This window comes from Octopus sinensis, linkage group LG18 (assembly GCF_006345805.1).
Source record: "Octopus sinensis linkage group LG18, ASM634580v1, whole genome shotgun sequence".
NCBI classification, from domain to species: Eukaryota; Metazoa; Mollusca; class Cephalopoda; order Octopoda; family Octopodidae; genus Octopus; species Octopus sinensis.
The window spans coordinates 33273686-33288712 of record NC_043014.1 but is presented as its reverse complement, the minus strand read 5'-3'; the positions used below and the strand labels follow the sequence as shown (position 1 = coordinate 33288712).

Genomic DNA, 15027 nt, shown 5'->3' with positions numbered 1-15027 from the left:
TTGAATTAAAATCTTCCACCAAACCTTAGTCCTGTAACAGGATCTGGTATTGGTATCACTGAAAGGGTGTCGGTCCGATCCCGTCACATACAATTTAGTTAGATATAACAGACGAAGTCAGGTTATCGGTGAAAGACAGCAGTTTGTTTATTAATCGCGATGGTGTACGTATATCTGATGGGAAAACGGCAGCCGAATCTGTTGTACAGCTTCTTGTTCATTGGTTGAAGTGGTTCAATGTTGTCCGCGGCTAAGTCGGTGTGGTTATCAGAGACTACCAATGCACGTCTGTTCACGATGGCTGAACGGCCAGAGAGAATGAATGAGTCTGTTGTCCCTTAGGGGGTCAGTTTCCCGCACATGCGCATGGGGAAGACTTCCAGTGGCCACCCGGAAGTAGTCCCATTCTGCGCATGCACGCTGAACCTTACACAGTAGCATCACCACAGTCCCAATTTATGTTCCTAACACTAGTTGAATGATAACTAAGTTATTTTACTAAATTCTTTGTTATATTTAAAGTAATTGAAAGAAACACAGAGCATCTCAAAATAAATACAGTAACAAAAGGGTTAAACACTTGTCCCCATTTCAGACAATGAATAGCTCATGTTTAGTGATGGGACATGGCAGAAGCATTAGCACGCCGGGTGAAATACCTAGCGGTATTTCATCTGCTGCTACGTTCTGAGTTCAAATTCCGCCGAGGTCGACTTTGCCTTTCATCCTTTCGGAGTGGATTAAATAAGTACCAGTTACACACTGGGTTTGATGTAATCGACTTAATCCGTTTGTCTGTCCTTGTTTGTCTCCTCTGTGTTTAGCCCCTTGTGGGTAGTAAAGAAATAGGTATTTCGTCTGCTGTTATGTTCTGATTTCAAATTCCACTGAGGTCGACTTTGCCTTTCATCCTTTCGGGGTCGATTAAATTAAGTACCAGTTACGCACTGGGGTCGGTGTAATTGACTTAATCCCTTAGTCTGTCCTTGTTTGTCCCCTCTGTGTTTAGCCCCTTGTGGGTAGTAAAGAAATAGGTATTTCATCTGCTGTTACATTCTGATTTCAAATTCCACTGAGGTTGACTTTGCCTTTCATCCTTTCGGAGTCGATAAATTAAGTACCAGTTACACACTGGAGTCGATGTAATCGACTTAATCCCTTTGTCTGTCCCTGTTTGTCCCCTCTATGTTTAGCCCCTTGTGGGCAATAAAGAAATAATATAGTAAAATAATTCGCCACCCTCTCACTGAATTTTCCATAGAGTCCACCTTTTTGAGAAACACTGCACTTCATTATCTTGTGTCACCCTTTAACATTGCCCACATTTAATTTCCCCTCAAAACACACTATTAACCAGTTTATCTATTCTGTCACAGATGATGAAGAACTGAGGAAGGAGTTGGACAGTTTACAGACACAGCTCACTGCAAACCAAAGACTGCTGGCCGAATCAACACAGACTTGGGAAGAAAAGGTAATAACTAAAACACATACATATGTACATTATAAACACACACACACTCATATATACATATATGGAAATAGTAGTTGTGATACCTGTGCCGGTGGAACATAAAAAGCACCATCCGAACGTGGCCGATGCCAGCGCCGCCTTGGCTGGCTTCCGTGCCGGTGGAACGTAAAAAGCACCATCCAAACGTGGCTGATGCCAGCGCCGCCTTGGCTGGCTTCCGTGCCAGTGGCACGTTAAAAGCACCAACCGATCGTGGCCGATACCAGACTCCCCTGGCACCTGTGCCGGTGACACGTAAAAAGCACCCACTACACTCGCGATGATGATGATGATATATAGGGAGAATTCACAAAAAAAAAAAAAAAGACAAAGACAGGTTGTGTAGACAACAAACAGATGTATTAGTATAACACTCAAGAAGTGAAAAAGTCTTTAACATTTTGAGCCTACACTCTTCCACACAAAGGAACATAGAAATAAACAAGTATATATACATATATATATATACATATATATATATATATATATATATATATATATATATATATACATGCGTACATGCATACATACATACACACATACATACATACATACATACTTCAGAACGAAGTGTTAGATAATTATAGAGTGGTAATAAGATGAGATGACAAGAGAAAAAAACGTTTATGTTATTGGACTTTGTTAGCTTACAGCTGTTTCTGCCATAAGATGCAGTGGACTCATAGTTGAGTGCCTGAATAACTATATATAATAGTTGTCTAAGAATTCATAAGTCAGGAAAAACATGCACTCATCTATTTGTCAATAGAGTTGGTATATTAATCAAGGTATACAGTTATTATATTTCGATTATGGCCAATCTTACCAACCAGTTTCACACCAGATATTGACCCAAATGTTATCTAACATCTGTCTTAATATCTTAGATACTACATGCTCATCAGAGCTAGTGGGTATGGGGGAAAATATATGGTGACTGCTTGCCGTTATTGAAGCTGTAAAACCACATCCAGTTTGTGAGTGTTGTGGGAAAAGACAAACGGAAAAAGGGTTATATCAAGAGTTATATAAGAAGGGTTATATCAAAAGGTCTGAGATGTAAGTCTTCAAGTGCTTTCTAAAAATGTGTGTAGGAGTTAGGTGTTAGTATTCATGTAGGGTTGGAATGTGTGTAAGGGTATCATATATGTAGGGCTTTGAGGGAATAAGGGTGTTGGGTGACTGCTTGAAAGCTTAAGCCAAAGTTAGGGCACATAGGTGTCTGTGTATTCATTTGTATAGGTTTTGGTAGGTTTAGCTAGATTCTCAGGATATGGTGGCAAAAGAGCTCAAGGGAGAGAACTGGGGATTGTAGTCATGGTGGGGCCCAGAGGTAAAATAAAACATACTATCTCACTTCTGTAGTTTAGATAGATGTCTGGGTGGTGAGAGTTTTTAATAAGGTTCTTTTCTTGACTAAATATAATCTGCACTTTCTAATACAATTAAAATAAGCCTTGCGCTTCTCTAAGGCTTTCTACTTTATACTGTACTCTTTCATACTTTCCTTTAACAACCATACATGCTTAGCTAATGCTGTAGCATTTTGTCTCTCCAGGATATTGTAGGAAAGCTTATAGTTATTTTACCTGGTCCAAAAGGGACCTTCTATTGCCTCCATATACTTTTGTGCATTTGGTTGCCTGTTTGAGTCTTTTGATGTTATTCCTACCTCATATTTCCAGGTTACAATGGCCTTTTAGAGGACACGTGGTGTTCCTCTACATGAGCATTTAAGCTCTGTCTCAGGTGTAGGCCTACCTACTAATAGCTTTTTTAAACCAGGTGCACAGCTAAAAGAAATTCTTAAGGGTGCCTAATGGAAATTTTACAGAACCTATACACATGGTGAAAGTTCTTATCCACTTAACTAGCAAAAATCTTATCCACACAAATTTTTGCACTTAAACTATAATATTTTCTGGGAGTATTGATAAAATTGCATATAGACTATTGGTGAATCACTTCTATTGCTACACAAGCAAACATGCAAACATTTAAAAAATATGCAGAGATCTATGTTCTTACAGCAATCTACACACATATATATGTATATTCAAGCATAAAACTTTGAATTGACATCAGTGTGGGATGTGGTCAATTGAAATGACTAGTAATATTACTGTAATATATTTTACTGCTTACAGGTTTGAACCTAGACATTTGGGAGACAAAAACTAAAGCAGTTGTTGGAATCAGTAGTTGTAACGATAAAATTTTGTTTTTATAACGGCATGTTGTAGGATGTGAAAGATAAACAATGCATGAAGTTTTAAGGAAATATTTATTTACCGTTACATTACTATACCTTGCCTTCACGGGCAGGTTATGATAAATCCAAAAGCATGCGAAGTAAAGTTTCTGTTTGTGTTCTCTTCATTGTATAGTAGTAATTACAGAGAGAGATAGAATGATGTTGTAAGGGAACAGAATTAGAGCTAGAGAGAGTTGTAGGGTTGTGGGACATTGTCTCACAGTTGCTGACAGTAAATTTCATTTCTCCCTCTGACCAAGGTTCTGGCTGGTCAGCCAGACTTCGTTCTCACTGAGTTGTCACTGAAGTGACTAACTGTCTTTTGCTTGTGAGTTCTTGTTTTTATAACTATCCAGAAGGATAGACATATCGTTGAGAACAATGGGCTTTGTTGGTGGTACTGTGATGTCGCAATTCTAGCTTTTGGTGAAGTAGAAGAGGTTATAAGGGTCAAGTGGTGAAGACATTCTTTCGGCGTAGCTAAAGGCAATCTGGCAAATGTAAAACTGCTGTCAGAGAAAAACTATTGTTTTACTGTGAGAAAAGTTCTGTTGAAGTGTTAATTCAAATCCACTTCATACATGCAAGATCCACTACATATATATATGTACATATGTCAAGTAAAGTCACTTCTTTGCCTACAGCTTGCTACAGCTCAGTTGATGGACAATGAATCAATTCACGGAGATTTACAAAGACAATCCACTCAGCATCATCTAGTAAACCTTAATGAAGATCCTCTTTTATCTAAAGTCATCTTCCACTACCTTCCTGAGGGTAAAATCACCATCGGATCAAAACTGGCAAATCCACGTCCTAAGATCTGCTTAAATGGGTTAAGGTGAGTAAAACAATTCACTACCATAGTATTATTTTAACCCTTTATATATATATATATATATATATATATATATATACACACACACACATACACACATAAATATACATATATATAAATATATATATATAGACACACACACACACATACACACACACATGTATACATGGGCACACACATTATCCTCATCATATCATTGCCATCATCATTTAAAGTCTATATTCCATATGAACATGGAGGCATGTGGCTTAGTGGTTAGGTTGTCAGCACCATGATCGTAGGATTGTGGTTTCGATTCCTGGACCGGGCGATGCGTTGTGTTCTTGAGCAAAACACTTCATTTCACGTTGATCCAGTCCACTCAGCTGGCAAAAATGAGTAACGCTGCGATGCACTAGCATCCCATCCAGCTGGGGAACACATATGCCATAGAAACTTGGAAACTGGGCCCATGAGCCTGACTAGGCTTTAAAAGGGTGCATTTATTTTTATTACTCCATATGAACATAGGCTGGATGATTCAACAGAATCCACTTTTCTGATTATACTGGGGTGCTTTTCTGAAGCACTGGTACTAGTAAGATCAAGTAACTCCCAAGACAAGACCCCTCAATTGTGCTTGGATGCAATTTTGAGGGATATGACTTTGCACCAGATATTGAGAGGCTGAAGTATAATCTACATGACACCTGTTCCTGTGAACAAGTGTCATGTGTGGAGGAGATACATGGCTAACCCTAACCCAGTGAGTATGACAGAAATTATGGTGGAAATGAAGTCTCGAGAAATATTCTCAAGCTGCAAGAAGGAGGACAAAGAGAAGATAGGGACAGAGAATCGAGGATTGATGGATGGGCAGGTTCAAGAAAATGGGAAAGGAGAGTGACAGATGGTTAAAGAGGGGGACAGAGATGAATGTAGTGAATAGTGAATACAAGTGGAGGTATGGTCAATGGTGAAGCTCAGTCTGGGGGAAGGTGAAGGAAAATAGGAGTGAGTGAAGGAAGAAGAGGTGATAGGTAGCAATGCATAAGAGAAGGTGGAGGTGGAGAGCAACATATTATAAAACTGTAGGTAGATAGTAAATAGGGAGATAGTGTGAAGTGTGAGAGAAAAGAGAGATAGTGACAGAGACACAGTGACAGGGCACTGTGATGTGAAGGAGGAAAAGTCAGAAGAGGGAGAATTACGGTGGTCTTACCTGTCTATCTGGAAGGGGTCACTCACAACATCCACATGCTCTGTCTGCCACCATACCGTCTAACAGGTCTACTCATGTACACTGTCCACTGCCAACTGCCTGCTTGTGCCTCGCTGACCCCCGCATGCCCACCTTGGCCCTTCTGGTAGGACCCATAGGCCTTACTTCCAACAGGACCTGTGTACACCTCACATCTGGTCCTTCCCTCCAACATAGCCTGGCTCATAACACCACACCTTCTCCTCAACCCTGACCACACACCTTAACTTGTTTCATAATCAGCCAACCAGTGAGGAGGGTACCACTCCTTCTGTGGCCACCATGGAACTTCAGGTTGTTGCCAGTGCCGCTTGACTGGCTTCCATGTCAGTGGCACATATAAAACACAATTCAAGTGTGGTCAATGCCAGTACCTTTCTAGTGGCATGTAAAAAGCACCTGCTACACTCTTGGAGTGGTCAGCATTAGGAAGGGCTGTAGAAACTTTGCCAGATCGGATTGGAGCCTGGTACAGCCTTCTGGCTTGCCAGCCCTCAGTCAAACCGTCCAACCCATGCCAGCATGGAAAGTGGACGCTAAACGATGATGATGATGATGATGATGATTTTCGTTGCTTTGAAATCAAGACCTGTTCACTAACAAAATTCCATGCTGCATAAGTTGTCAGTGAACAGGTCACAGTTTCAAAGCAACGAAAATATTTTGACAAATTAAATTTAAATGTTGAGGTGAATCTAACAGTTTTTGTGTGTTTTTAAATGGCTTATAAACACCTTCGACACTGCAATTATTTTTGTTTCAGCACACGATCTCAGATCAAGTCACTTGCTATGCAAGTACATCTCCGTACCTCACATATGTGTGTGTGTGTGTACATATATGTGTGTGTGTTGTGTGTGTTTGCATGCATGTATGCATGTAAATATATTTATGTACTCTTCTTGTTCCTTCATTAGTATTCAGAAACACCATGCATATATTGAGAATGTGGAACGTAAAATTTCTATAGAACCAGCTTCTCATAATGCCAAGACCAAAATTAATGGATTACCTCTCATGAAAAAACAAACATTGAATCACATGGACAGGATACTTTTTGGTGCGTTAAATACATCTGGTTATTTTGTATTTTTAGTGTGTGTGTGTGTGTGTGTGTGTGTGTGTGTGATTGAGTGTTTGTGTGTCCATGTGTATGTTTGTGTGTATGTTTGTGTGTATGTGTATGTGTGTATGTATGTGTGTCCATATATGTGTGTTTCTGTGTGCATATGTGTATCCGTGTGTATGTTTGTGTGTGTATATGTGTGTCCATGTGTGTGTGTATGTGTGTCCATGTGTGTGTGCCCGTGTGTATGTGTGTATCCGTATGTGTGTTTGTATGTGTGTGTATGTGTGTGTGTGTGTGTGTGTGCATGACTGTGTGTGTGTGTGTGTGTGCATGACTATGTGTGCGTGTGCATGCATGGCTTTGTCAGATCTCTGTAACTGGTGGTGGTGAAGAGAGAAAAAAACTACAAGTGTCTTAATAGATGTTTTTTTCTACAGTCAGTTATATGGCAGATAACATTTTAAATTAAAACATTTAAATACAAAGAAACAGATAAAAAATATAAAAAAGGAAAAGAAAGAAAAAGGTGGCAGTAAAGCAGCAGCACATGGAAGAGAAAGGGGTGATGGGCCACACAACCAGAACAAACGATGTGCTCAGCTGCACCCCATGGAAATCACCGTGACAGCATTGCCATGGAGAACTGCCAGGGATACCCATTGCAGCAGCCACTCCATCTTGCAGGCCTCTTTTCTCAGACAGACCATCATTAACCCAATTTTGCAGTGGAAAATGTTTCTCCACATTAGAAAATTAGTGCACCAAGCTACTGAGTTAGCCCTAGATATCACAGATACCAAACAGCCAAGCGCTGCATATCTCTGTAATAGTAAAAAATAAATGCGACCTTTTAAAGCCTAGTCAGACTCATGGGCCCAGTTTCCTGGTTCCAATGGCATATGTGTTCCCCAGCTGAACGGGATGCCAGTCCATCGCAGCGTTACTCATTTTTGCCAGCTTAGTGGACTGGAGCAATGTGAAATGAAGTATTTTGCTCAAGAACACAACGTGTCGCCCGGTCCAGGAATCGAAACTACAATCCGGCGATCATGATGCTGACACCCTAACTACTAAGCCATGAGCCTCCACATATCTCTGTAATACATATCATATTTTACTGTACTATGCTGTATCTCATATTTTACCAGTAGTTAGCTGAGATGGTTGACACCTATTACATGCAATGTTTTCTTTATATTCTGGCATTAATAAAATTATTGCGTTACTTTTAATTACTTTTCCCCATAGTGTGGTTGTGTGGTAAGAAACTTGCTTCTCAACCACATGGTTACAGTTTCAGTCCCACTGTGTGGTACCTAGGGCATCTGTTTTTTACTATAGACTCAGGCCAACAAAGCCTTGTGAGTGAATTTGGTAGACAGAAACTGAAAGCAGCCCATTTTATGTATGTATATATATATATATATATGTATATGAGAGGTGTTGGTATCTAGAAGACCCAAAGAGTGTCAGGTAATGTTAAATAAGTGCTATGGACAGACCTTAGTTAAGCTCTTGGTTTGACAATAATACGAGTGAGGAGTCTAATGTGGGTCTTGTATTAGCATGCATATATATTAGACAAAATGACATAACAAAGCCAAGGTTGTGAGAAGTTTTCAGAACATTTATAATGAAATTGTCTTACAGCTGTTTCTGAATGTGTATATGTGTATGTATGTATGTACCAGCATGCATGCGTATGACTGTAAATGCTTGTGCACCTGCATGCACATATGTGCATGTGCATATATATATACATGTTTGTGCACACATATGCATGTATGAATACATCTACGGATGTATGTGAGCATGCATGTGTATGCATAGGCATATGTATATATCTATATATGTGTGTGTGTGTGTGGGTATGTATACATATTCACACATATATATGTATGTGAGGGCATGTGTATTTATGTAATTATACTTTCTTTCTTCCTCTCTGATTCCTACCTATCACTAACCTATCACATACATCTATTTATAGTAATTTGACATCATTGTATTCTTCCCTCCACTTCAAATTTTACTACCAAAACAACTACTCACTTCGGTATCACCCCACCCATACCTTTTCTCTACCCATCCCTTAATGCAGCTCTGTCATATCACCCCTACTCACATATCTCACATTCTTTTACTCCTTACTTTCTCATCTCTTCCTATCCCTCCCCCACACCTCTCCCATCCTCCCATCACATTATCTTGACCACCAACTAACACTTCTTTTCTCACAACTTTCACCTTTTCTTCACTTTTTCACTTTTTGTTTTTTCTCTCTTTCTTCCTCTCATTTTCTCTTCCTGTTTTAAATTTGACCTATTTCCTCTTTCTAATCATACACATCTCTCCCCCCCCCCCATCTATCCACAAATACTGCCACTACATTCTCAAATTTTCATTCACACCACAAAAACGTTTTGAACAAGCAACACTGATTCCACATCTCCATACTTTGAAATAACTAAACATGAACTACTATTGGAACTTATATACCACATACAGGAAACTTTTTTACTACTTCTATACACCATTTTCTTTGAATAATGGAACTGCAACTACAATATCTTTATATATCTTATTTCTTCTTTCATTCTCTTATTTCCCTCTACATTCCCTATCTCCCCCTTTTCCACAATAATTCGAACTAAAATATTTTCTCACACCGTCTCTGATGAAGGGATATCCATATTATCCCAGAAACAACTGCAAGACTATTTCATATAAATATCCTGAAAACTCCTAATGGACTTGGCTTGTTATCTTATCCTGCCTAATACATACATATATAGATAGATAGATATATATATATATATATATATATATGGCCAAGCATAAGGGCAACAGTGTAAAACTGATGAGGGCAGTAGTGTCAAACTCCATCATATACCAAATGGGCCAACATCCAAGGCAAAAAAGAGCACATACAGAAGTGGAGATATGAGATCCCACCACCCTGAAGAAATCAGCCAAAGAAGAATCATATGTAAATGTGCAAAATGATAGTGGTGCTCCAGCATGACTGCAGCCACGTGGTTGAAAGGAATAAAAGAATGATGAATAGAGCCTAAGTGTAGTTGGTGGGGCCTGGAGGAAATTAACATACTTTATTGATGGGTTTATGGTAATTTGCTACTGTAAGGACTGCATTATGCTCCATCATCTGCTTTTACATGGTTTCTACAGCTGGATGCCCTTCCTAATGCCAACCCCTTTACAGCATGTTGTGATTGCTTTTTAAATAAAATAATTAAGAGTTTGAATATTTATATTTTACTTTACAGCAGCAAAATTATAATCTAAAAATGCACGTTTTTTTTCTAGGTTCAAACCACTTATATCTCTTTGTGAACCCTTTTGTCGTGGACCAAGATCCTAATTTACCAAAGGATATTTCATGGGAATATGCACAGAAAGAAATAGTCATGGCCTCAGGGTTTGCAGATGCTATGTTAAGTGGACTTACAAAAGGTTATCTGATATTTCATTCTTATTTAAATGCAAAACCTTTGATTTGCTTTTCAATGTGTGTGTGTATATGTGTTTTAAATTTGTGTATACACCTTGAAATCTGCTGTTTAAAGTCTGGTGTACATTGGCTGTAAACAATCATGATGAATATTAAAGAGTTTCAGAATTTATAAAATACTGTGTTGAGTCAGCTAACTTTCTTGAAAAAGTCTTAAATATCTTTATACAATTTTATTCCCATCTCTTATAAATTTTTTATCTTTTACTTGAGAAATCAATATAATGTAGTTTGTTTAATTATTCTCTTACTCTTGTATATAGACAAAAACGGGTTCTTACCTTCCTAAGAGAAATTGTTTCTGTTACCTTACAGTTGTTGTTGTTGTTATTATTATTATTATTATTATTATTATTATTATTATATTATTATTATTATTATTATTATTATTATTATTATTATTATTATTATTACTACTACTACTACTTTATGCTTGACTTTTGCTTTGTATTTGTACAAGTTGGCTCCAAGTCTCACCCAGAGACCTTGAGAGACAAGTTAGAAGTTCATGTTGGTGTTATGTTTAGGGTGCCATATATTTGGTTTTGTATATATATATATATACACACACACACCATCATCATCATCATCATCATCATCATCATCATCATCATCATCATCATCATCATCATCATCATCATCATCATCATCATCATTATTATTATTATTATTATTATTTTACATTAAAGACCAACAAATCACTCAGGAACATGTCTTGGAGATTCTGCCAATGGTATCAGAAGTGAATGCTATGTCTGATGAACTTAACAAATACAAATTATTTGAAGTGATCCTAATGTCATCTGCTGCCCAACAGGGACGTGGAGACAATGAAAAAAATATTGAGTAAGTTTTGTTTTATCTACTACAGAGCTGAAATTTTAATTCTTTTGTTGAATGTATTTATTCAGAATACCAAAGAATATTCAAGGGAATTACTATCTCATAACAGAAACTCTTGAAGCATTTGGGTAATAAAGGTGTCAACAAATGTGTGTTAATTATCTCAACTAAATCATGAATAGTTATTTTATTAGTGTTGTTGTGTTGCTGAATACTGAGTCTTTGGTTCCACTATAAAACCTACTTGAGAATAATGTCTTAATTATAGGGTAGAAAACAGAAAAAAGAGGTCTGCTTCACCAGATTTTCAAATTTTATTTACACTTATTACATTGTCACATCTAAAATGTCTCACACATACAGAGTGTTTGAAGTAAGGTATTTGAAGACAAATCTGCTATTTTAAAAAATCATACATATAATATTAGAAAATAACTTTATTAATATAAAAATTGTGTACATACAAACTAGTTTATCTTCCTTATAATCTTATTCAATGTAACCATCTCCAGCATCAATAAATGCTTCTATGTGAGATTTAAATTGTCTACATGCCTGAAATAAATGGTCCTGGTTCACATTGGACATTACTCTGACTATGGCGGCTTTCAAAGATTCCTTGGTATTATGGGGACATTGACAGAGATCTCTCTGTCAACAACACTCCACACATAGAAGTCCAATGGATTCACTGTGCAACCTATAAGATATTAATGTCTTAATTTGGCTTCACATCCTCTTGGAACTCTAGTAAGATATTAATGAGTTGAGTAAAACTTATTCTGCTAAAATATGAAGGTATTGACAAATGAAAGGGCTTAAATTTCTTTTAGCAAACCAAGTATAATAACATACATAAATAAATATGCAATCTCTCTATATATAAAACTGAGAATGTATGTCTGTCTGTTGGATAAACAAGCTTTACATTTGATAATCTGAATGCTAAAAAATTAAACATTGATGTTAGTGATGATGGTGATCATGAATAAATACATCAGTTTATCTTTTATATTTCTTCTTATTAAGTGTAATGGTAAAAATGACGGATTTGTTGACAGAGAACGTGTGGTTCTGGGAACGTGGTCGTTTCATGAATCGCAGGTATTTAATGCAGGTAAGTCTAATAGAATGTATTCATAAAATTAGTCCTAAGAGTTTGCATGCAATAGGCTCATCACATTATCATTGTGTCTGTGCGAATTGAGACAAAGTATGTTCAAAACGACAGCAGCAAACTTGCAATCAGTGATGCTCAAAAGATGAAGGCATAGAAATGTCACTATGAGTGAATGCATCAGAGTGAGATGGTCTACTCCAGATAGACACAACAGAGTGAGACCAGCTACTGAGGTTGATCACTGTACAGCAAAAGCATGACTAACAATATGAAAGCAGAGAAATCAGCCAGGTCATCATGGATAGTCATTGAGATCTCCTTTACTTTCTTTACTCTTTTACTTGTTTCAGTCATTTGACTGTGGCCATGCTGGAGCACCGCCTTTAGTCGAGCAAATCAACCCCAGGACTTATTCTTTGTAAGCCTAGTACTTATTCTATCGGTCTCTTTGCCGAACCGCTAAGTTATGGGGACGTAAACACACCAGCATCGGTTGTCAAGCGATGTTGGGGGACAAACACAGACACACAAACATATACACACACATACATATATATATATATATATATATATATATATATATATATATATATACATATATGTGACGGGCTTCTTTCAGTTTCCGTCTACCAAATCCACTCACAAGGCTTTGGTCAGCCCGAGGCTATAGTAGAAGACACTTGTTCAGGGTGCCATGCAGTGGGACTGAATCCGGAACCTTGTAGTTTGTAAGCAAGCTACTTACCACACAGCCACTCCTGTGCCTGTTGAAAATATCTGGCAAAGTAGGGCTCATGCTAATCATTTGCATAGTGAAATACATTGTACATAACAGTATCATAATAAACTGCTTCAAAAGCTAATAGGATGCTCTACAAAGAAGTACTGTATTTTGATGTGTATAAGGAACCTTTTTTTTTATCAAAAGTTCGGTTTTAAAAATATGTGAGTTTCTTATACATGGACAGTATTATAATTCCTCACAAAACTTTTTTTCCAACTTTTAAGTCCAAAAAATTAGGGAGTTCCTTATACACAAGGGTTCCTTAAAATATGGTAACTACAAAAATATATCAAACAGATGAACCATAAAGGTAACAGATTAGAAAGAGATCAAACTTAGATTAGATGCATTTGTGCCAGGTTCGCACCAGGGCTTATACATATATATATATGTGTATATATATACGTGTATATATGTAGATATATGTATATGTGTATATATAAGCATATGCCAGCGCCGCCCCGACTGGCTTCTGTGCCGGTGGCACATAAAAAGCACCACCCGAACGTGGCCAATGCCAGCGCTGCCCCGACTGGCTTCTGTGCCGGTGGCACATAAAAAGCACCATCCAAACGTGGCCGTTGCCAGCGCTGCCTTGGCTGGCTTCCGTGCCGGTGGCACGTTAAAAGCTCGAACCGTCCAACCTGTGCTAGCGCGGAAAACGGACGTTAAACGATGATGATGATGATGATGATGATATGCCCATGTTTGTGTATTTAATCATATCATGACTCTACCATGATATATCTATCAATTATTATAGTTTTAATTAGAAATTAATTTTTTTCTTTTCATAAATTGTTCACATATTTATTACACAATATTGATTATCCATTAATGCTTGCAGGAACTCTACCAGGATTATGAAGACGGGGAAGATGTGTCAAAGATTCCACAGAAAGACGATCCATTTTGGGAGGCCCCAGAAGGGGAATTAGTCGGAACTGCTAATATTTTCCTCCAGTCTTTAGCATACAACTTGGAGTTTGAAGATTGTATATTAGTGTCTGATTACAAAGGAGAAGAAGAAGGTTCAATTACTGTCAATGTTGCTCCATGTACTTCCACTGGAATCGTTTTGAAAGAGGAAACCTTTGTTGAAGATCCAAGGGCCCTGCTAGGTGAACCATTTTACTTCAAGGTAAATTTTGCTGTTGTTGTTATTATTATTATTATTATTATTATTATCATCATCATTATTATTTATGATTTCCTTTTAGTATAACTTTATTTCAGCTGCCTTAGTACCGCGCATTCTCCGGAGGCCAAGAGTAGCAAGGGTACTTTTGCTTTGCTATGCAGGCTAAAATTATCACAACATTTATCCCATTTTAGAAAGAGAGTGCTTTCCGTAGTATATGGGCTGTACCCATTAAGGTCATCTTTTGTAGTTCATAGCGATTGGAGTTACCAAGGAGTTGCTTAATATACTTCTCAGCTCCCTTCTTTATCATTCCCAACGCATCAATTACTACTGGTATTATTGTAGTACTAAACTTCCACATTTTCATGATTTCAATTTGCAGATCTTTACAGTGAGAAAGCTTTCCATATTCTTTTCTTGAGACATTTTGATCTTGTGGGACAGACATATCTCTTAACAGACAAGTTCCCCAGTTGTAGTCCTTGATTGCAATGTCTGGTCGATTAGAGTCAATTTTTATGTCTGTTTGTATTGGGAAATTCCAAAAGATGAGGATGCCCTTGCTATTTACTACATCCTCTGGATGGTGCCTGTACCACTTACCATGGAATTTAATTTTGTAGTATTTACAAGCATTACCATGGATGTAATGCCCTAGTCTGTCATGTCTTATGGGGTACTCCTTTTCAG

At 37.7% G+C, this 15027-nt stretch overlaps 1 protein-coding gene across 1 annotated transcript in view; it reads left to right on the top strand.

Moving 5' to 3' along the window:
• The window catches only part of LOC115221444 (kinesin-like protein KIF28P), a 113241-nt gene that overhangs the window by 82109 nt on the left and 16105 nt on the right, over positions 1-15027 (top strand). The window contains exons 15-21 of the mRNA XM_029791627.2: positions 1377-1474; positions 4412-4608; positions 6763-6905; positions 10242-10388; positions 11136-11292; positions 12319-12406; positions 14041-14334. Of these exons, the coding sequence (XP_029647487.1) occupies positions 1377-1474; positions 4412-4608; positions 6763-6905; positions 10242-10388; positions 11136-11292; positions 12319-12406; positions 14041-14334 (1124 nt within the window). The remainder of the gene's footprint in view (positions 1-1376; positions 1475-4411; positions 4609-6762; positions 6906-10241; positions 10389-11135; positions 11293-12318; positions 12407-14040; positions 14335-15027) is intronic.